Genomic DNA, 22886 nt, shown 5'->3' with positions numbered 1-22886 from the left:
GGTGTACGTTTCGAGAATGTGTACGTATACTCGAAATCACTTCAACAACCGAAATATCGATACTTGGAAAATTTGCTATTATCGATCGATGAAATTGGTTATTTTACATTCTCCAATAATAGTAACGTTATTCCACCGAGTGAGGCGCTTCTGAATTCCATTTTTATCTTTGACGACGTGGTATGCGATAAGCTAAGAGAGTAAAGAGAGTACTTTGCAATGGGTCGACACTCGAGCGTCGACTGTTTCTATCTTTGTCAAACGTATGCCAAGATACCCAAGCATCTTATACGGGACAATGCAAATTTACTGATTTTATTTAAACAAGATGGTACAAACTTGAAACATGTATACAACGATCATGTAAATACTGACATGTCTTACAACGATTTTCGATTTTTGTCGGAAATGTTGGCAACACAAGTATGGATTTGTAGTGATTGATAAAGACAGTTTACAGACTAATGGACGATATCGAAAAGGATTTAACGATTTTGCAATACCGTAAAGTGGTTAGTCGCTATTGATACATCAATCGAGCAACATCTAAAAATTTACGTCCGAGCGCAACATGACGACGACGATTGACAGTGACGGTCGCGAGAAGATTGCGAGAGAGATTGTAAAAACGAGCGAATCAATCCGCAAAAAATATCGTTCTTTAAAAACCGGTCAAATGGAGGAAGACGTCGCATTGGAGAGGCACTTTAAACCAATTATCGAACCTCTAAAACAACTTGTCGAAAATACAATCAATGTGGAATCTAATGAAGCGAAAATCGAACCATCGAGTATGCTCGAAGACAAACATCTGAAAAAAGTCTGGAACAAAGCGAACAAGGTCAAATATATCATTGAACGATTCGCTAATAACTTCTACTCCAAATCAATCAAAACGTAAGCGAATGAAACAATTATCGAATGTGGTTACTTCTACTCCGATAAAAGATGTACAATCGAGTCAAATAATGTACGAAAGATCGTCTCCGTATGTGGAAGAAATTTTCGAAACCACGCCTGAAACGCTTGTGACGTCGGTTCAACATCTATTACAAACGTCCGAGGGTCAAAGTACATTGCGCGCACACTTGGGCCCACTAGGGCAAAAATATGTGGGAGCTATTTTGAGTCAAGATAAAAATAACAGTATGGATTATGTTTACGGTGTTAAATTTTGCAACGAAGGAATGATGCTTGGTAATAAAATTTTTGATGTGGATAAAGATGACAATATAATTATCGATGGAATAAGATATGTGGGAACACCAGGTCTCTACGAATTGATTTTCAAGAGAATACCCGACGGTGACGTATACAATGACGATGATATAATTAAATACAAAAATATATTATATGGATTTGTAGTGATTGATAAAGACAGCTTACAGACTGATGGACGATATCGAAAAGGATTTAACGATTTTGCAATATCGTAAAGTGGTTAGTCGCTATCGATACGTCGATCGAGCAACGTCTAAAAATTTTTGTCCGAGCGCAACATGACGACGACGATTGACAGTGACGATCGTGAGAAGATTGCGAGAGAGATTGTAAAAACGAGCGAATCGATCCGCAAAAAATATCGTTCTTTAAAAACCGGTCAAATGGAGGAAGTCGTCGCATTGGAGAGGCACTTTAAACCAATTATCGAACCTCTAAAACAACTTGTTGAAAATACAATCAATGTGGAATCTAATGAAGCGAAAATCGAATCATCGAGTATGCTCGAAGACAAGCATCTGAAAAAAGAGTCTGGAACACAGCGAACAAGGTCAAATATATCATTGAACGATTCGCTAATAACTTCTACTCCAAATCAATCAAAACGTAAGCGAATGAAACAATTATCGAATGTAGTTACTTCTACTCCGATAAAAAATGTACAATTGAGTCAAATATTGTACGAAAGACCGTCCCCATATGTGGAAGAAATTTTCGAAATCACGCCTGAAACGCGTGTTACGTCGGTTCAACATCTATGACAAACGTCCAAGGGTCAAAGTACGTTGCGCGCACACTTGGGCCCACTAGGGCAAAAATATGTGGGAGCTATTTAGTGTCAAGATAAAATCAACAGTATGGATTAGGTTTACGCTGTTAAATTTTGCAACGAAGGAATGATGCTTGGTGATAAAATTTTTGATGTGGATAAAGATGACAATATAATTATCGGTGGAATAAGATACGTGGGAACACCAGGTCTCTACGAGTTGATTTTCAAGAGAATACCCGACGGTGACGTATACAATGACGATGATAAAATTAAATACAAAAATATATTACTGGCGACAAATGCGCATAGACGTGGCAATGATATGCATAATCCATTGTTAAGTAACAAGGGATACAAGTATAAAAATATAATAGCGCCATTAATCTCTATTAAAAATATAATAGCGCCTGGAAAAAAAGCTGGAAGAGGTATAAACATACCGCGCGCTATGACGTTAAACGATAATAAGATCGATTACGTGCATTGGAATGATCCCAACGAGTTGGTAGATCACTTGCGATTGCTGGAAGCTTCGCGTCAAGCCGGCAACAATGCCCACGACAATGAAATATTATCAATTATCGAGGAACTTTACGAAGCTGGCCTTATTATAAATTAATCTATGCGTCGGCGAAACGAGTCAGTCTGTCAATATTGTTTGTATCGAAATGTCGATTAATAAATTTGGATTATCGTTGGGAACACCGAACAACTCATACTATCAATGGAATGGATTACTAAGAAATTACGTAGGCGATAACGCTCTGTGTCAGACAGCCTCCGGCTTTGACACAAGGTCGCGAATCAGCTCTTTCTCAATCTTTTCTGTTCTACTTTATTTTACTTGTTTTATCTTTTAATATATTGAGAAATTGGTCGGGTTACGACATCCCTCCCCCTTTGGAAAAAGAAAATTAACTCTACGTGAATTTTCGTCTACATATTTTTCGTTATACATTATTCGCATTTTATAATTGTTTCTTATATCTACCTTATTTCAATATAGCATCGCAGTGTTAGTTATCGCGGTGTCAGTTTCTATCTCAGCTGTTCTATTCGATCCGCTTGCGGTGCCGTAGATGTGCTCTTGAATTATTTTCGGTTTGCACATCGGATTTATATTAGTTTCTGGTAGTTTTTTCTTTTCTGTCTTATATTTTTTCTTGACGTACATAATTGCTATTATGGTAATTATTATTATTACTATTATTCCTGTGCAACTTAAAGCTACGGGATATATAATGTGTTCGTAGTAAAATAATTGTTATTTAAGTCTTCGTTTGTTTCGTCAAGTCTTTCGCTTAGGTCCCTTAATTCTGTCGAGTTTCTAATGACTTTTCGTAGTTTTATCGGTCTAATTTTTTTCGTTTCGTTTGTCATGTGTCATCGTAAGATTGTAATCTGGTAGATTTGTCTATACGATTGTTATTACCGCGGGCTTTTTTGTCCGTATTATGACGTCTTGCGTCGTTAATTTACATTTTTCCTTTAATGTGATTTGTCCGCTTCTTTTTATTTCTAGTTTTCGCGTTGCGTCGTTTTCGCACGTTATTTCGATCGGTTGGTTTGCTCGTGTAGAGTATAACCATGAGTTCGCATTACTCAGCGCTGTCCATATTGTTGTATTCGTGTGTATGTGTCGAATATTACAATTGTTTGTGTATGTCTCTAACTGTACATACGCTTGTACTTCGCATAGCGCTCCTTCGTCTAAATAATGTATGGGATAATTTTGTTCGCAAACATATTGGTCATTATTTCGCACGCATTTATTTAGATCGTTTTCGGTAGGCGTAAAATACGTTCGACTATCAATCTTTTTATATATATAATAATTTTTATAATTTTTAATATATAGTTTTTCAATGCAACAAGCGTGTTTTCTTGTACTTCGCATAGCGCTCCTTCGTCTAAATAATGTATGGGATAATTTTGTTCGCAAACATATTGGTCATTATTTCGCACGCATTTATTTAGATCGTTTTCGGTAGGCGTAAAATACGTTCGGCTATCTACGTCTATCGCTATTATCGGTTGGTTTACTTTTATAAATATAAATGTATTATTGAATTTGTGCGTAGGTAATGGGATTGACTTTATTATTTCATACTCGGGGTATGTGATCAGCGGAATTTTTATAATCGTAAATATATTTGTATTATCGTAATACGCGCTAATTGTTAAGAACTTTTCGATTGTTCTCCAATTTTCTGCGGATATTTGAAATGGAAAGTGCGAACAACGTACATAGTATGCTTGATTCGGCGCTTTTCCAGAGTTATTGTCGCCTTAAATTTTCCAATTGTACATATTTTATGTCCCGTTACGCCGGTGAGCGTTATCTTTTCTTCTTTTATTAACGTTTCGCCTTTTAAATGTTTCACTTTAATTAGTGATATTGCGGCTCCTGTATCGAATAGCAAATTTATTTTTTCGCGTTTCGCTTCTCGCATTGGTAATGTGACAAGGTCCAATCCTGTCTGTATATGCGGCGTATTTTTAAAGTGTGATACTTGATATTCAATTGCAGGTCGGTGCGATTTTCTTTCGTTCCTTTCCTCCTCATCGCTACTTTGCGCGGAGTTAAATTTCTTTTTTCCTTGCTCGCTATTCTTGCGGTTTTTATTTTCCGGTCGCGAATTATATTGTTTGGTTCGGCTCGATTGATCTCTATTGGGTCGTCCGTGTAATAACCAACATTCTTCGCGATCGTGTCCGGATTTTTTGCAATAATTGCAATATTTATTTATCGTATTTACGCGGGGTTGTCTATCGGGTTTCGGCAATGAAAATCGATTCGCGTATCGGCTAGTTCGACAATCTCGACCGTAATGCCCGGTTTTTCCGCATTTTTGACATTTTACATTCGTTTGATTTTCCTGTTTATAGGTCGGTGTAAAATTGATTTTGCTTCGCGTGCCGGTCGCGGACGGTCCTTTAACCTTTTCTTCCGCGCTGGCCGCTGCTATTGCTTCTTGCAACGTAGCATATCCTCGCGATCGAACAATTGTTTTAATTTCGTCTTGCAATCCTATTTGGAAATTTTCTAAGGCTTGTTGTTGTATTATTTCCATGATTGCGCGTTTATTATCTACTGTATGATGACGTCCTTCCATCATCGATTCGTATAGCTCCATGGCTAGTTTGTCGGCTCTAAGTCCGTAAGTTCGCGCGCTTTCTCCGTTCTTCTGTTTTAGCGTGTTAAATTCAATTTGTAGATGGGTCGTACTCTTTTTGCTTGCGTAACAGACCTCTAATTCTTGTTTCAACTGTGCGAAATCTTGAATTTTACGCGTTTGAAAGTCTAGCATCGCTCTGCTTTTTAATTTCGTGCATAATACTGCTCCTAATAGCGTTACTTCGTCTAATGGGTCAATATGTTCTACTGCATATGTAGTCGCGCTCAAAAATTCTTGCAATTTATTTGGCGATCCGTCGAATTCCGGAATCATTCCGCGAGCCTCTTTTAATGGTAAAAATCCGTGTCCTCTTCGATGTCGTACATCTTCGGGTGTGGACTCGTACGCGGTTTCGGTTCTTTCTCCCGGCGGAGTTCTATGCTCATTGTTTTGTCGGGGTTGCGGTCCTCTCATTCTTAAATCGTATGTCTCGGCATGCATACTTCTAATTTCCCGTCTCATTTCCTCTCTCATTTCCCGCAATATGTCCCTAAGGTCGTCGGCTGCTTCGTCTGTTTCTTTCTGCGTTTTGTATTGAGCTTACGCGTTTGATTGTACCGCGTTTCTATTTGCTTCTTCTCGTAATCGCTTAATTCCCTCATCGATATCTTCTGATGTGATGGGTTGCGATGCAGAAGCGTTTAAGTTATACATGTCTTGAGTACGATAGATTTTGTCGGGGTCAAAGATATTTGAATCGTATGATGTTAGTGAGAATTCGCGGCGGTGTGTTAGTCTACTAGACGCGCTTATTGATGATTCGACATCAATATCTAGTACACGGATACGACGATCTGTGGCAGGCGGACGTGGTCGAGATGCGTCCATATGCATGATTCAACAAAGGCTACAACTACATAGTCACAGTTATCGATGTGTTGAGCAAGTATGCGTGGACTGTAGCGCTCAAGAGTAAGAGTGGAAACGAGATGTCGAATACGATCGCAAAGATAATTCGAGACGATGGAAGATGCCCGAAAAATTTTCAAACCGACAGAGGAAAAGAATTTTACAACGCAAATGTACAGAAACTCATGAAGACATACAACATTAATCGTTATTCGACGTACTCTATCATGAAAGCCTCGGTTGTGGAACGATTCAACCGAACGTTAAGGAACAATATGTGGAAAATGTTTACGCTTAATGGAAATTACAAGTGGATCCGCGCGTTGCCCTGGCTCGTTGGAGAGTACAATGCGCGAATACATCGCATTATCGGTATGAGGCCTATCGATGTTACCCCCGCGATCGCCGATAAACTTTTAAATACGGTATACAGCAACGTAAAGATTGCGGCACCAGCAAGATTCAAAGTAGGCGATCTGGTACGTATTTCTCTCGATACATAGGTACCATATAATCGTGGTGAAACTCATAGGAACATGTCTTGAATATGTCGAATATACACATACCCACGTAGATTGGTTTATTAAATTTAACTTCGAGATTATGCAATTCAACGGCGATCAGATTCTCCGAAAACATGCTTATACTATGAAAATTTGGTTTTGCGATCATCGCCTCTGCGCCATATCTTCCATCCCAATGAGTCACGAGCTTAATATTAACATGATTGCGCACATTTTCCATCGTTTTGCCAAATACACTTCGCTTTGCGTGGAAAGTTGTAAACCCATGTGGAACCTCACTTCGGTCGGTCACTATCTTCGATTGTTAATAACTTTGTAATAAACAACGAGCGACGGCTAAAATTTTTTGCAAGTTACTTAGAGTCATGTCCTTGACAACATATGTCAAGGTCATTGAAATCGGTGAGGTCGGCGCTAATATGCATATTTACTATAACTGTGCAGCGAACTCCCTAAGCCTAATGATGCGACAGCCAGAAATTTTATCCGAGTATACGCTAATCCCCGAGGGCGCGAACCGCTTAGGCACTCGACACACACGACAACTATGCAATAATTGGCCGAACAAAAAAAAAAGGAACAAAAACGTACGTCAACTATACGCGGTCACCCAACACGATTCTCGAGCGAACGAATCTCAGAAGCAGCCAAATAACGGAAATTTTCCGTTCTGATATTATTTAATAGTCACACGAAAGCCCAATGTCCGAAATTTCATGGATTCCCCCTATTACTAATTTACCCGGTGGTAATTACTATAATTTATAGCCAAATTTGGCGATTTGCAACAAAACTGAAAAAAATATGGTTAGCACAAATATACAAAAGGAAACATTCCAACATTCATAATAAATAACATTTCAATATCGATAAATAGTGAGACACATCGTATAAATATTAAACATAACAAAATAAGCAAGATAAATGTGATCGGCGATGTCGAGCAAACACAATCAATTTCTATTCAAAAGATTATTATCTGTATTATTCTTAGGCACAGGCGTACAGATCTCAAAACATCAACACCGCGAATCGTATAAGGTGAATATTATTTTCAAAAGAAAGCTGCCACGTAGCCCCGAGAATAAAAGAGATGAAATACGAAAGCAAGAAATAATATTTTTCCTCACACAATTCACACAAATAAATATTTCATTTACTCGTTACTAACGTATTCCAAAGAAATAATATAAATTATCACATTAACTATATTATTCGGGTGACTCGCGAAAACTAACGACGGGATCACAAACACCCGATAGATACTCTGTTCGATACCGGAGAATTGCGCTTTCTCCTCACTCTAATTACGCGTAGCGGGTACAAAATAACTGCTAATAATACACAAAAGGACTACGAAAACTATCGGTGACGACTGTGGTGTACGAGCCGTACGACGCAATACTTTGCGCGATCCGGAATATCGATCGCGCGAGCGTGAAAATCCCGATACTTTACAACACGTACTAATTACAAACGCGAGACTAACATTACTGACTGTCGGCGGCGGCAAAATGAACAGAGAGAGCCCATTATATCTAATTCGGATGAGCGACGTGTGCCCGTCGGCCGTGCGACATAATCTACCACAAATATTCACAAAGTTAATTCACCCAAAACGCGTGGTTGAAAGTCTCGGACTCCCGCTCTCGGCCGCTCCTCTTCTCTCTTCCTTTCCTTCCGCCGGATGGGATCCCGCCGCTCGATCTCGTGCCGACAACCAACTCGCGGGCTCATCTCGAGCTTACATTTGCAATAAATATTACTAACCAAAAGTCAGATCTCGTCGATCTGACGATTGGGCCGCTCTCTCTCTAAATAGAGAGGACGCAGGCCCCCGAAAAACCGCCCCCGATCTGGTCATTCGACCCTTGTGACGGACGTTTCAAAAACGTCACGTCACAGTATATATGTATGTATCGGGGAATAAGTTGACTGTACCATGCACACACACACATGCAGGCAGGCACACGCGATCATATCAGTGCGCGGCAGATACTCAGTCTCAGTCGCGCGTGTTGTGTACATACGCGTAACAAGAGATTACCGCAAAAGTACGCTCAACTGTTATAACGCGTTATAACGCGTTGAATTTAAAAAACGAAAGTTGTGTTTTTGTAGTGTGATTTTAATAGTGTGTCCACATAATGGCGATTCTAAGCTACACATGGAAGATACTCGCGACAGTGTTCTTCACAACATATGTCAAGGTCATGGTCATTGGGTCCGTTTTGTAATGTTTTATTATCATGTCCAATACTTTAAAGTGATATATCTTGAAAATTATTGGTCGGAAAATTTCTTTACTATTTTTCTTGTGTTTCTCTTCAAAAATGCTTTCAGAAACGACTTTTCAAATAGGGGGCCGTAGTTATCGTAATCGTGCCATAATTTCTTATCACTTTACTTTAATCATTTTATGATTAGGATTTATGATTAAGGATTATTATTTTTCTTCTTGTTACATTATTTTGCGATACTCTTACACAATGTGTCTTGCCGTTGCTGCGCGCGATCTTTGCTTCGCGAGACGCTACTGTATCTCTTGATACTCCTCTTTGCACTATTCCGCAATATTCTTACTCTTCCTTGCACTATTCCACGATACTTTTATAAAGTATCTCTACTATTTTTATGATAAAATAATGCACTCTTGCATTGCAAATTTATTAACTTATACCTGTCAAAAGCGAACAGTAACATCAGCCTTGTTAACGCAGTCTTAATTAACGCACAAGTGTTGTGCGCGCATTCCCTCCAATGCGGTTGTTCTCTGTTCTCTATTCCCTGTTCCTTATTTCTTTTATTGTGCGGAGGCCCTTAAGGCGAATGCGCCACCTGCATAACTTTCGCGCATGCGCATTAAGGACTTGGGCGGCGATGACAATGGAGACGTATCTTAGTAAAAATTTTATACATTTCGACTTTGCGTCATATACCTCCGTTCACGATATATGTAGAAAAAAAATAAAAACACTTTTAATTATTCAAACCCAAGCTATCGATTAAGCCTATTAAAAATACGATCGATTTAGCAGTTATTGTGGTCCAATAATCTAAATCTAAGGTACTCGCAACTGGCCGACTCGCGTATAAATACCCGGTATGCCTCGCTATTGCTTCATAAGACTTAGCGCGAGACATTACTGTGTCTCTTGACCCGCTAAATTTTTTCTTTTGGGGTTATTTAAAAGACTGGGTTTACAAAACCAAACTTTAAAATATGGATAGGACTTGCGACACCCAATTACCACTGAAGTGGCATTAATTACCCCCAAAATATTGGGAACTCTTTACTGCAATTGTTATCATTGATTGGCTCACTGTACAAGGTCAACATTTCGAACATTTACTAATATAAACACACACACGACCATATACACCCCCACCCACACTATTTTTCTCTTCTTTGAAAACATTTTCAAATGTGTGCCCACTTTACCCTACATGCCATTTAAGATTTTTGAGCTACACCCACTCTCTTGCTTTATGGGTTGAAAATGGGCGCCACCCTAAAAGATAACTTTTATGATCTCATAAAATCCCTCAAAATTTCAACCCTCTATCTATATCCGTTCTAAAGTTATTAAGATTTATCTAAACTTTCTTATCTATTCTGTATATGTATATGTATATGTATATGTATATGTATATGTATATGTATATTGTTCTGCATATGTATATGTATGTATACAGAATGTCCGATATAATAACCGTATTTCCTCTCATGTGCAGGTAGAGCAGATGAAATCGAGAAGAAAAGTCCTTTACCAATTTGCGATTTTTGTAATAATTATTGAGAAATTAATTAAAAAAGATTGACCAAATCGCTCGAGTATAAGCGCGCGGCGAGAAGAGATAGCCTAAAAGTACGCAATCGCTAAGCGTGCGACGAAGTTTTGAAAGGAGCGCTCTACAAATGACAACAGTTACGTACGAGCAGTATATAACGCTAGATTCTAGCATCCTAGCAACTACATATCAATAGGCTATCCCTTCTCACTGCGCGCTTATATTCGCGCAAATTGGGCGATTTTTTAAAATTATAATTTCTCAATAATTATTACAAAAATCACAAAATAGTAAAGGACTTTTATCCTCAGTTTTACCTACTCTACCTGCACACGAAAAATGATACGGTTATTATCGAACACCCTGTATAAAGTAATATTTGTAATTACAGATATGTAAGCCAGTTTGGAAATTTGTAAATATTAAAATGGCACCTATGTACTGCATTATTACAAATAAGTTGCATTGTAACGATGCTATAATTTTATTACAATTTTGTAAAGACGTACATCTTAATTGCGGCATTGCCGCTATCTTAGAGCAATGATGTAGCAATGTTTTGCAACAGATTTGCGATATTGTAATCTTTCAATCAAATTATTCTGCAATATGTTTGCAATCTTACTCTGCCGTTTAGGTTTTTGTGAAATTTAGTAAACAACTGCACTTTTATTAAAATTTGCCAAATAAAATCAATTTTTAACGAATTTAAATTTTAATAAAATTGTAATGAAAAGGAATCAATTAATTGAGCTTTTAATATGTCATTCAGTATTATTTCAGTATAATTTTTATTATAATTTCCGTCAGTTATTTTCATCTGGGTTAAAAAATATTTTTTGTTGAACTGTGTAATCTGCAATTTGAAAGCATAATTTTAAGAGAAAGATGTACAAAATATGATCCATTTTATTTTTAGTGAAAACGAAATTATAATGCTATATTTGTTGTATTACCGTTTTTACATTAAATTAATTTTTACTTGTGTCAAAAGATAGTGCCCTTAATTGTGCACACCGTGTGCGCGCGCGCGTATGTGTGTGTGTACGATGACGACGTGGACGTTTCTTGAACATAAATTTTCACATTAAAACTTTGCATCATAATATCTCTGCTTATTAGGACGCATAAAGCAAAAATAAAGATATATTTTCTTATACAATTAAGATCCAAGTTATTTTTCTATTAAGAACTCAATTGGCCTAATCGTTTACTGACGATGAGACCCATAATCTAAATTCACTCTCAACTTCGGCGATTCGTGTATAAATACACGGTCACTTCGCTGTTGTTGCGCGTGATTTGGAATATGATATTAACATGTCTTTGGATAGATAGGTTATGCTGCATTCTTGCTATGTTTCTACTATCACGGTATGACAGCAGATCATGCTTGATTTCTGCTGTATTTCTGCCGTCAGTGACCAATGTAATAGACCTTGCTAATTATTTGCTACGTATCTGTTGTAACGATGTATAGCAAACAATACTTCATTTTTGTTGCATTTTTACTGTCATGATATATTGCATGTCATGATATACGACAAGTCGTGCTGCCAGAAATTAAATTTAATGAGGACGCAGCACATAAACGGAACCTGCTGCATATACGGAATCTGCTGCAAAGTTATAATTAATTTTTTTTGCTGTTATATTGTTAGTATTTTGCTACTTGGAAACACAATAACAGCTTTATATTTTAAAGAAGATATTCTTAAAATATCCTCTTTTACACACACCTCTGCACATCTATAGATTGTTGCATGCAATAAAAAATATCAGGGATGTTATACATCTCAAAAATATGCACACAATATATTTTCTACAAAATAATTTAACATACGGTTACATTTACATACGGTTTTGGTAAATAAGTATATCAAAAGTATATTAAAAACATAAAATAAAGAGATATGTAATTAATAATAAATCTCAATTTTAATAGATTGTAATGAATTCTTTCAAAATTTTTGTAATTATTTTTGTAATATCTTTTATTGTTCTGATGCGCGTAGAACTCACTCTCAAGTTTATATACAAACATTTCAGTTTACACTCTATATATCTTATAATTTTATTATTATTTTCTTTTAATCTGATATAGAAAATTATATTCTCACTCTTAAAGCGGCATAAATTTCTAAACTTGAAAGAACTGTAAAAATAGAAGAAAAGATGACAATATGTACTTTTTTATTTTAAATAAAATACTTAATTTTAAATGTAATTGTTGCATTAATGATCGTCAAAAGTGTTAGCAAATATATCTCTTATCATGTATTATTAGTAATTAGAAAGGAAAATAATTGTTGGAAGAGTACAAAAAATTTTGTTAACATATTGCAAAATATGAGTCTTGAAAAGTGGGATGGTAATATGAAACAGGCATAAAATAAAATATTATTATTATGATATTGACGCCTGTACTTTCTAGTGATTGAAATAGAACAGAATGGTTATAATTACTATAATTACCGATAGATTGTGCTGTAATAGTTTGAAAAATTATGTCTACCTCTTCATGTTACTATCCAGTCAATCAAGTTCGTTTGAATAGATTTTGTCAATATTTGCTACAAATAGTTTTCAGCTAAGAAAAGCTACAAATTTAATACAGAGTTTGTTAATTTCGATTATGTCGATAGACTGTGAGCAGAACTGTGACGAAGCCTACTGACATAATCTGATAGCAGATTAACTGCAAAAACCAAGTAAAATTTGCATCCATCTGCAGTCCTTGTTTGGTTTTTGCCGCCGATTTACCGTCATATTGCGTACAAATTTTGCTCGGTTTTGGCTAGCAATTTGCTCCCAGGTTCTATGAACAGGCTCTGCCAATAAATCACAAGCCTAATGCAGACACAATTGATTTCAATTTGCTAGCATACTGTACGCATTTTGTTTACCGAGTACCCTGTTTAATATTACCATATCTTCCCCTATAAATTGTACAATTTTTCATTTAAAATGATTACTAATATAATTGATTTTTTTTTTCAGGATTCCCCAAAATAGTAATCAATGAGAATATGACCCAAGTAATTTACTTATTGCCTTATCGCTTTCATCTATTTTATGCAGTCAAGAACATGCGTACTTACATGATTACTTATATCTTGGAATTACCATTTGTATTCGTCAGTGGTTTTGGGCAAAGCGCAGCTGATTGCATTATGGTCACCCTTGTTTTTCATATTTGCGGTCAAATGTCAGTTTTAGCTTTGCGCATTAACAATATAAATTCCGATCTCCTCAGATGCAGACGCGAAATGCGACATGTAGTGCGGATGCATATACGGCTACTACGGTGAGCTTATTATACATATATTAAATAAGGGAAGGTAGAACACACATACACACACACACACGGAAAGATTTCCATATACGACCTACCTCCGATTTTGATGAAATTTTACAGGAATGTAGAGCTTACTAAATGTAGTCGAATGCCGCAAGTGCGAAGGTGCGGAAACGTCCAGTTTCTGAGATATTCAAATTTTAATTATCTGGCTAAATGGACAATTTTTTTATTTTTATTTCTTCCATATAAAAAAAAGATTATAATTTAAAAATATTTCGCTGAAAATTTTTATTTATTTTTTGCGATTCGCAACTTTTGTCATCGTTATTTATATGAGAATGTTTTTACAAAGGTTTATCCGTTAAGATATTTGCGAATTGTATGATTTTATGACTTGAATATATTGTACATTCGCTATTTGCTTCTCAAGCCCATTTATTAATTTTTTATTTCATTGGAGCTAATTTTGTTATTTTAATATATTAATGTTGGTTTTTTATCTCATTAAAAATAAGAAATTATATGAGGCAATCAATCAAAACATTTAAATATGCAAAATATATAACATACGCACATATGGAATTTGATATGCGTCATATCCTTGCCATAGATCCTGATAACATAAAGAACAGCAATTTTTGTTCACATAATTATAACTCTGGATTGGAAGGTCGTAGCGACATTTTTCAAAAGACATTTTCCTCATGTTTAAAAGTATGTTGAAATAAGTATACACTTGACTCTTCATGACATTTAAAATTTTTGAGCCACTACTAGCCCTTGCTTCATGGAGGGTGGGCATCATCCTGGTCAAAAAGCTTTTATAATCCCACAAAATCGTTCAAAATTTATATTCTCTATCTCTATCCGTTCTAAAGTTATCAAAATGTATCCAGACTTTTGGCCTACCTTATATATTTGCATTATCAAATAACAATTTTAATTTTAGTACATATATGCTATGAATCGAATAGACTCATACAACATTTAGAGAAAATATAGAAAGCAAAAAGGCTATATACAGGGTGAGTTATTTTAATCAACGCACGCAAATATCTCGCAAAGTAAGCAAGATGAAAAAAATGTTTTATACAAAAGTTGTAAGATTCAGAGGGGGACACATGATGAAAATATGGACTTGACCTTGAGTGATCTTTTCAAGGCCAAGTCAATATGATCGATGTTTTCTTAAATGCAACTATTTTTGTAGCTTATCTCGAGAGCTTTTCAAAACACTATAATAAAGTATACTAATTGATTTGTCTCATTATTCTGTACATAAAAGTATTACGGTAAGTGTTTAATAAAGGATCGGAGAAGTTCTGGCTCCGGAGGTGCAGGACAGAACCAAATTTTCACGCAAAAAAAAAATGTGTGAACCGCACTTCACAGTTAATCAAAATTGTCAATTCTGTTTATTCGTATAACTGCTGTTAAACCTTACAATCTACTTATTAACTACTAATAACAAAAGTGTATGCAAAAATAATAGGTAAAGAAAATGATGACGCAGAGGACGTACAAAAGGAGAATCGAACAAAAGAGTGTCGCGTATTACGTCGATTATCGAGAGATTACAGCCGTAACGTTTGCGAGAACCCGTAAGAGATCTCACAGTCGATGTGAGAAGGACCGTGAATATTCGAAGTGAGAACGGTGCACTTCCTTTTGTTGAGAAAAGGGAGACACTACTCTCACACGCGAAAAATTTGAGTACGTCCGAATTAGCTGATTTTCTGTCCACTGTGATTACTTGCGTTGAGAAATGAACCGATATGTTGATCACTTGATCCGAACAAAGAAGCCGAATATGAATTCAGAGAGTTTTATAACTGTGCTAATGGCAACACGTGCCACGATAGACCGGTACTCATGGAATGATCTTGTTTATTAGTATTCTTAAATCAAAATCTTACACGCTAGTTTGGTCGGTAATAATCACCCAACATTATACGTAGTGTCTTAGGCAAAAAGGAGATATTACAAGACTTATTGTAAAACGGGCCTAAGAGTACGCGCGGAGTATAATGCGATAAGAAGAAAAGTGATTAAATGATTAACGGTTATGAGAATATCGCGGAATAGTGCAACACAAGGAAGAAAAGTGATAAAGTGAAAAGAAATTATTAACGTGGAATAGCGCAAGGAAGAGAAATGGTTTCTTTTAATCGTATTAAGCAAAGTTAGATTATATTAGCGAAATTGAACAAATGCTTTACATGCGATGCTTGAATCTGTGTATTATCAATTAATATATGTGTGACAAATAGATTGTTGGAAAATGATTATGGAGGCATTGAAGGAATATTTGGAGATTTTGGCTGACCATGTTTTTGATAAGCTGATAATTATATGCTGAACGCGTATTCATGTATATAATATTTATTTATATTCTATATATAAATGTAATTAATGCATAATTTTATATACAAATGTAATTAATGCATAATTAATATTTTCAGGTTAATTTACAAATGGCTATGCAATGAATTTATGTTAATGTAGCAAAATTAATCTGGTAAAAATTCTATTAAAAATATCATAAAAACAACAACATTGAATACACATTTTTATTAATTGGCTTTATAAAGAATAATGAAATGATAAAATCATATTGAAGCACTTTTATAGTGTCCACAAACATTTTGAGGATCTGGAATTACTCGCAACTTTTGGAAATATGTAAATGTTTATTTACATTTTACATATAAATGTAATTAATGTGTATTAATATTTTTAGATCATTTACAAATGACTAAGCAATGAGTTGCATGTTTACTTTAATAAAACAAATCTTGTGGGAATTATATCAAAAATATTACATATACAATTGTTCGAAACGGCTGCAAGTGCCGAATCGCATCCCTGAATATCAGCGAAATGAATTTCAAGCATTATTTGTCCGTTCGAAATTTTGAACTTGTAACGTGTATAGCGTACATCGTTTCGTTAAAGTGATCACCTTCAAAGCCATCATAAATCGTTATGATATTCGAAACGTCTAAAAATACACAACAAAGAAGACTCTTGCGAGAGAAAAATAACAATTAGAATCACCTCATCGCGACGCATTAGCGAGATTTCGAGAAGCTAGAATCTTCTAGAAAACCGCGGGTATAAAACAGGCGACCTCGAGCGACCCAGCACCAGATCGCTTTCGCTGTAATCGAATTTATCTACGCACTCTTTATCATTTGTAAACGAAGTTGCTTGCTTCTCAAAGCAAAAATTCGCGAGTTTAACTTAAATCCGCGGGTTAATCTCCAGGACAACTTCTCTGTATATAATTTATAAATTAAATATATTTCTTGTAAATAGTGTACAAATTGTGTGCGCGCTGTTTGCTTGCAATTCGCAACGTTTTTTTTCTTAAAACGGTCCCGAATAACAATTGAATTGAAAGCATCAGAGTTAGAGCCTGAAATAAAAAGCATTACTCAAAGAAGAGAAATATGATAATAACTTTGTTTATAAATTATATAATAAAGGCTATTTATTTTCTTGGTCTAAATACTTTAAACAAGGATACAATACCTTAAGGACAAGATTTAGTCTATTTAATTTTTTTTGACATAATGGTTAAACTTATTTTTTTAAAACAATGAGAAACGTGAACATGGAAATTGATGGTTTATTCGGATGGAGCTGCCTTTTGCAATATAATGTTATCGAAGAGTATTAGAATATATGTCATCAATAAATGTAATTCAAATTTGAATCAAAATAAGAAGGAAGAGTCGGTTAATGATGCTGAATTGCAGATTTTATTAGAGGATCGTATAAAAGTTTATAATAATTTGGCAGCTGGGTTGATTAAAACAGAAGCCCATAATGCAGCTTTAGAAAATGTGAAACATGTTTCGAGGTGTCAACCACAAAATGTTAAAACACTATTTAGAAAAGATTGTGACGGTTCACCTTTCCCGACGCCGCGGATTAGGCTCGTCGGAGCCAGGATTCGGGAGAAGGGGAAAACTCAAACTCATTCGTCCTCGGTGAAATGAAAACGGTTTATTTAAACAAAGTTATTTACAAAACGGTTGTGCAAGAGTTGTGCGCAGCAATGCTCGTGCGAGCAGCAAGTTGTAAGCGGGCGCAGGCAAGGTTCGCGTAGCAAGCGAATCTCATGCAGCCGGTGTCTCGGCGATACAAGATGCGCGATCTCGGTATTTACAAGAAAGCGCTATATGTGCTGGTTAACGGCAGGTCTTAGTTTCTACGCGGTATTTACATGAAGCGGCGAATTCCAGCAGGTCGCGGTGTTTACCAGCGGTAGATCGCGGTATTTACAAGAACCGGATAAGCGGCGGATCTTAGAATCTATGTGCCGTCCCAGCAACCGGGAAACCCGGCCTAATCATGAGAATGCCGTGGCTTGGTTTAGCGGAATCGCAAGGTGTGCCATCCCAGCAACCGGGAAGCCCGGCCTAATCACGGGAAGCCTGTGGCCTGGTTTAGCGGAGTCACAGGAGGTGCCATACCAGCAACCGGGAAGCCCGGCCTAACCATGGGAAGCGCGTGGCCTGGTTTAGTGGAAGTGCGAGGTGTGCTGTTCCAGCAATCGGGAAGTCCGGCCTAACAACGTAAATTCCGTTGATTGGTTTTAGCGGAGTCGGTTTCGGATGTGGTGAGCTGTGTCGGACAGGACTCAAGATCAGGAACTGAAGCGCTCGTCGGGCCGCCTTACTCATATATATCCGGCGAAACGCGCCGGCCGATTTTCCACTCGCGCGATTTGGTGGATGGGCGGTCCCCACGGTGGGATCGCGTAACGGGTGTAGGCGTTTGGGGGCGCCATAGGCGCCGAGCCTCTTAACGTGAGCGGCTGGTCGGCACGCGAGGCCGTTAGTAACAGTATCGTTACAAGGTATTGCAAAAATTCTAATCTTTTCATTTACTATATTTAATCTTTTTTTTAATAAGTCGTACATATTCTTCATTTATATTTTACATATGAAAAATTCAAATATGTGTATATATATATTGTGCGTATCGTAGGAACAATACAAATATGTGTTGTGACGTGACGTTTTTGGGACGCCCGTCACAAAGGTCGAATGACCCGATCGGGGGCGGTTTTTCGGGGGCCTACGTCCTCCTAATTTAGGGAGAGAGCGGCCCGATAGGCAGATCGATGAGATCTGACTTTTGGTTGTAATAATTAGCAAAAATGTAAGTTCGAGATGAGCCCGCGAGTTAGTTGTCGGCACAAGGTCGAGCGGCGGGATTCCATCCGGCGGAAAGGAAGGAAGAAGGAAGAGGAACGGCCGAGAGCGGGAGTCCGAAATCTCCAGAAAGCGGGAACCGCCAGGTCGTAATCATTTTAATTATTATGGTGCCTTGGCTGAAAATTATCGTTGTTGCCGTTCATGTTCTTTTATCTTTTACGGCAGGAGAGAAGGCGGAGGGCCGTAGGCATCCAGCCAACGGGGGCGGCCACTCCACCCACGCGAAGCGAGGGAGTCCCCAAAGACGGAGCGGCGAGACGGCTCTCACCCCGGGACCTATTCAATCAAATAGGAAAGAGAGCCGATCGAGCGCTGCCGAAAACCCGCAACTCTAAACAGGAAAACAACAATTTTTGGAAATTGCGGGGCGAGGAACCCGACGATACGGCAGTAAGGACAGTCAGGACCGCGAGGACCACATGACGGCCCTGCGTAACGCGGAAGCGCCACAAATGGCACGATCGCGATTTATCGCGCCAGCGTGTTTCCCGCAGGGCTCTCGTTCGGCACTGTTCGGCAAGCTATCAGGAAGGACGCACGTCCCGAAGAGCATGCGAGCGAGATCGGATCTTTCGAAGGAAAACCCGAAGTATTCCTGCCGATGGGACGAGCGTCATCGACCAGATATTGTTGCCGATTTATTGTAGGTAATTAATTCGGATGAGTCGCGCCTTTAATAGTTGTCGAGCCTCGCGTTTTGGTGAATTAATTTTTGTAAATTTTGAGTAGATTGCGTCGCAACGGCCGACGGGCACTTGCTATTCATCCGGATTATAGAAAATAGGCTCTCTCTATTTATTTCGCCGCCGCCGACAGTCATTAATGTTAGTTTCGCGTTTGTGACTATTGTATGTTGAAAATTATCGGGATTTTTACGCTCACGCGATCGATATTCCGAATCGTGTAAAGTATTGCGTCACGCGACTCGTACACCACAGTCATTCTCGATAGTTTCCGTATTCTTTTTGTGTATTGTTAGCCACTATCTTGTACAAGTGATGCGTAATTAGAGTGAGATGAAAGCGTAATTCTCAAAAATCGGACCGAGTATCTATCGGGTGTCGTTGAGCCCGCTATTAGTTTTCGCGAGTCACTCGAAATATATTTCACGTATTTCAACGCAAATATCGTCGTCATTGTTATCGGGACACATATCAGCTCACCGCGAGCCGTGTTAAAGGACCGATTCGAGTCGTATAATCGGAAAATGTCCATGGTATGGAGGTGGGTTCACGGACGTGCGTAAGGTAATTACCGGTGCGTTCGAGAGATTTCTTTAGTCGTCGGGGCCTGAATAAGTCACGTACGGTGGAAATCTTCGCGGCCTAAAAATCGAGTTAAATCACATAAGGCGTCCGGTAATCCGATACTGTTGCGCGCGGTCGTGCCCATCTCCGCGGAAATAAACGATATCTCGTTCGCATGGAAAATATCAGCGGTCACCGAAAGCTATTGGTTATACGGACCACTCTATTCTTTTATTGTTGATATATCACTGTTATTTCTATTTCAAAACATTGAAGGCTTTATTTTAGCTCCCGTGTTCTCGATTCTCTACTTTCTCCCGTTCCCCGAGTCAACCCCTCTACCCCTTGGGAATACTGTCTAGCCGCGTATTCTGCCGTCGCGTTAATTATCGGTTCCGCTAATTTTTCTCGTGTTTGCTGTCGTCTTACGTGGTGCGGCCTGCCGTACCTGGCGCCCAACTCGGTTTTGTTTTTTTTCGCGTAAATTCGGATCTTTGAAGCGGAATCGATCTTCGAGGTACGCGCCAAAAGTGTGCTGGGCATCGAAAACCGCCCGCCGAATAAATAATTAAATAATTATTTAAAAATAAGAATACGGTTACAGTGTTTATATACAATTGTGCACATCGTAGGAACAATATTGAGACGCAAAGGAACATATGCAAAAGCTTATGCAATCTCTCTCTCTCCCCCTTTCCCTCCCTCCCTCCTCCTCTCTTCACTGAAATTCAAAAATTAAATCCAGAAATGAAGATATTTACCACAGAATTAATGACCTTAAAGGATAAAATTAATAAAAATGCAGAAATAGAAAAGCACCTATATCGTAAAATATTAGACGTAGTTGAAGATACTAAAAATCGGTCAAAAGATATAAAAGCAGATGATAAAAGTAAGTAATTAAGTAAAGAATATATAGGTGCTTTTCTTTTTCTGTGTCTTTAGCGATTTTATCCTTTAAGGTCATTAATTTTGTAGTAAGTATCTTCATTTCTGGATTTAATTTTCGAATCAGTGAGAAGAGAGAGAGAGAGAGAGAGAGAGAGAGATTGTTTAAGCTTTTGCATATTCCCTTTGTGTCTCAATATTATTCCTACGATACACACAATATTGTTACGTCCAGACTCGAAGAAGGATGAGTCAATGGAAGGGCGCAACAAGTATCCTAATTATCCCGAAATCAGACGTCTTGCGACGTAAGAATCGGGTCGAACGAACTCTTAGATCTGAAAGCCAGGTAAACGACCGTTCGGGTCGCTATTACATTGTTTATTCAGACGTTCGCTTGGTGGTCCCTTTTCGGTCGGGGAATTTAATCCCTTTTACGCGGGATGGGACCTTGTTCAATCTTTTCACTAGGACTGAGAGAAAGGTCAAGAAATAGTTAATTATTTGAGTAAAAGTATAATTTTATTTATTAGAAAGAATGGAAGTTTGAATACATGTTATATATTTGTAGAAAGTGATAACATTAATCGTGTGAGTATGAGTGTGTTTGTGTGTGGCTGAGCTTATCGCTCCGCGGGTGTTACATAGGTTCGGGGGACATCAACCAGACTGATTTGGGGAAAGGCTCTATCGTTAAGATTAGAACTCTGGCTGGTAAATACAATATCTTTGATTATCTTTCAGAAAAATATAAAAACAAAGTGTAAAAGTGGGTCAGTGTAGAAATGGGTTATTGAATGAATAAATACACAAAGAGGTCTTTAAATTATGCTGTTAATCTTGGTAGGATGAATCGGCTTCTAAATCAGGAAGTTCGTTGATAAAATCCTGGATTGCCTTCTCGAAGTCGTCTGATTCGGAACCCTGGGGAGAAGGAGGATGCGAAATTTGGAGGATGACGGTCGACAGGGAGGAAAAAGATCGTGGGGAGAGGGAAGGAGAAGGGGGTTCTGGAGAATAGCTGGGAAAATAGTAAGGAGAAAGAGGAGGAGTTGTAAATTTGGTGGGTTGTGAGCTTGTATGAGTGTGTAGTGAGTTAATCTTATTCATAATACTCTCTAAACTAACAATGAGAATTAAATTCGCGGACGCCCGAGTCAACGTCATCCGAGTCCTGCGATGGACCTGATTTGCGCAGCTGGGTCGATATATATATAATTTGCCTGATCTGGTTCTCACTACGGAACCAGTAATAATAGGATCTCTATCGCATACGAAATAAGTAGAAATAAATAATTGCGGCTTACTTTTTGCTGTTGTCTCGGAAGAGGTTGCAAATTTTCAACGCCCTGTATCTCGTGGTATAGTTGGACCTCTGGATGACGAGTGCAGACGGTAGTGATGACTTAGTCGCGCACTACGCTCTTGAATAAAACGTCTCGGCAAAACTGTTCGACTAAAACTGGCTGATTGCCTGGTTGGCAGAAGCTGTATAATAACTGGATAACTGACAGACTAACTGCCGAAAACTGAACGTGCGGGTCTCGCGAGCTCCCTTTTTATAGTTCGTCGATAGATCTAGGGTTGAATCATTTTCCGGCGGGCTTCGCGCACGTGATTCTGGGATGGATAGCAAAGTCTTATTTTCTATGATTTTAATCGAAGCGGCGGCGGTTGTTTTTATCAGATACTTTGTAAGGTGTTTTGATCGTCTTTTAGCTGTTTCATTGTTCTTTCACTGGAAAATTTTATTGTATGAGACATCTAGTGTATGAGACATCTGTTTTTTATTTACCTAGAGAAGATCGGCGTAGTTCTTCTTGTTTTTCTCGCGGTTACTCATGGATATATTTACTGATAATTGACGAAATGTTGAAAGAAATGT

The 22886-nt window shown here is 37.9% G+C and overlaps 1 protein-coding gene and 1 pseudogene across 1 annotated transcript in view; both read left to right on the top strand.

Annotated features, from left to right (window-relative positions):
- LOC115236521 overlaps positions 1-13648 on the top strand; it is a 46202-nt gene extending 32554 nt beyond the window's left edge. Inside the window, exon 3 of the mRNA XM_029809030.1 lies at positions 13338-13648. Within this exon, the coding sequence (XP_029664890.1) occupies positions 13338-13648 (311 nt within the window). The remainder of the gene's footprint in view (positions 1-13337) is intronic.
- A 2271-nt stretch (positions 13649-15919) lies between these two features.
- LOC115236520 lies at positions 15920-21001 on the top strand (annotated as a pseudogene).
- The last annotated feature ends 1885 nt before the right edge of the window (positions 21002-22886 follow it).

The sequence above is a fragment of the Formica exsecta genome, unplaced genomic scaffold (assembly GCF_003651465.1).
Source record: "Formica exsecta isolate Colony F162 unplaced genomic scaffold, ASM365146v1 scaffold256, whole genome shotgun sequence".
NCBI classification, from domain to species: Eukaryota; Metazoa; Arthropoda; class Insecta; order Hymenoptera; family Formicidae; genus Formica; species Formica exsecta.
The sequence above is the reverse complement of the archived record's forward strand: the minus strand, read 5'-3'. Positions and strand labels throughout refer to the sequence as shown.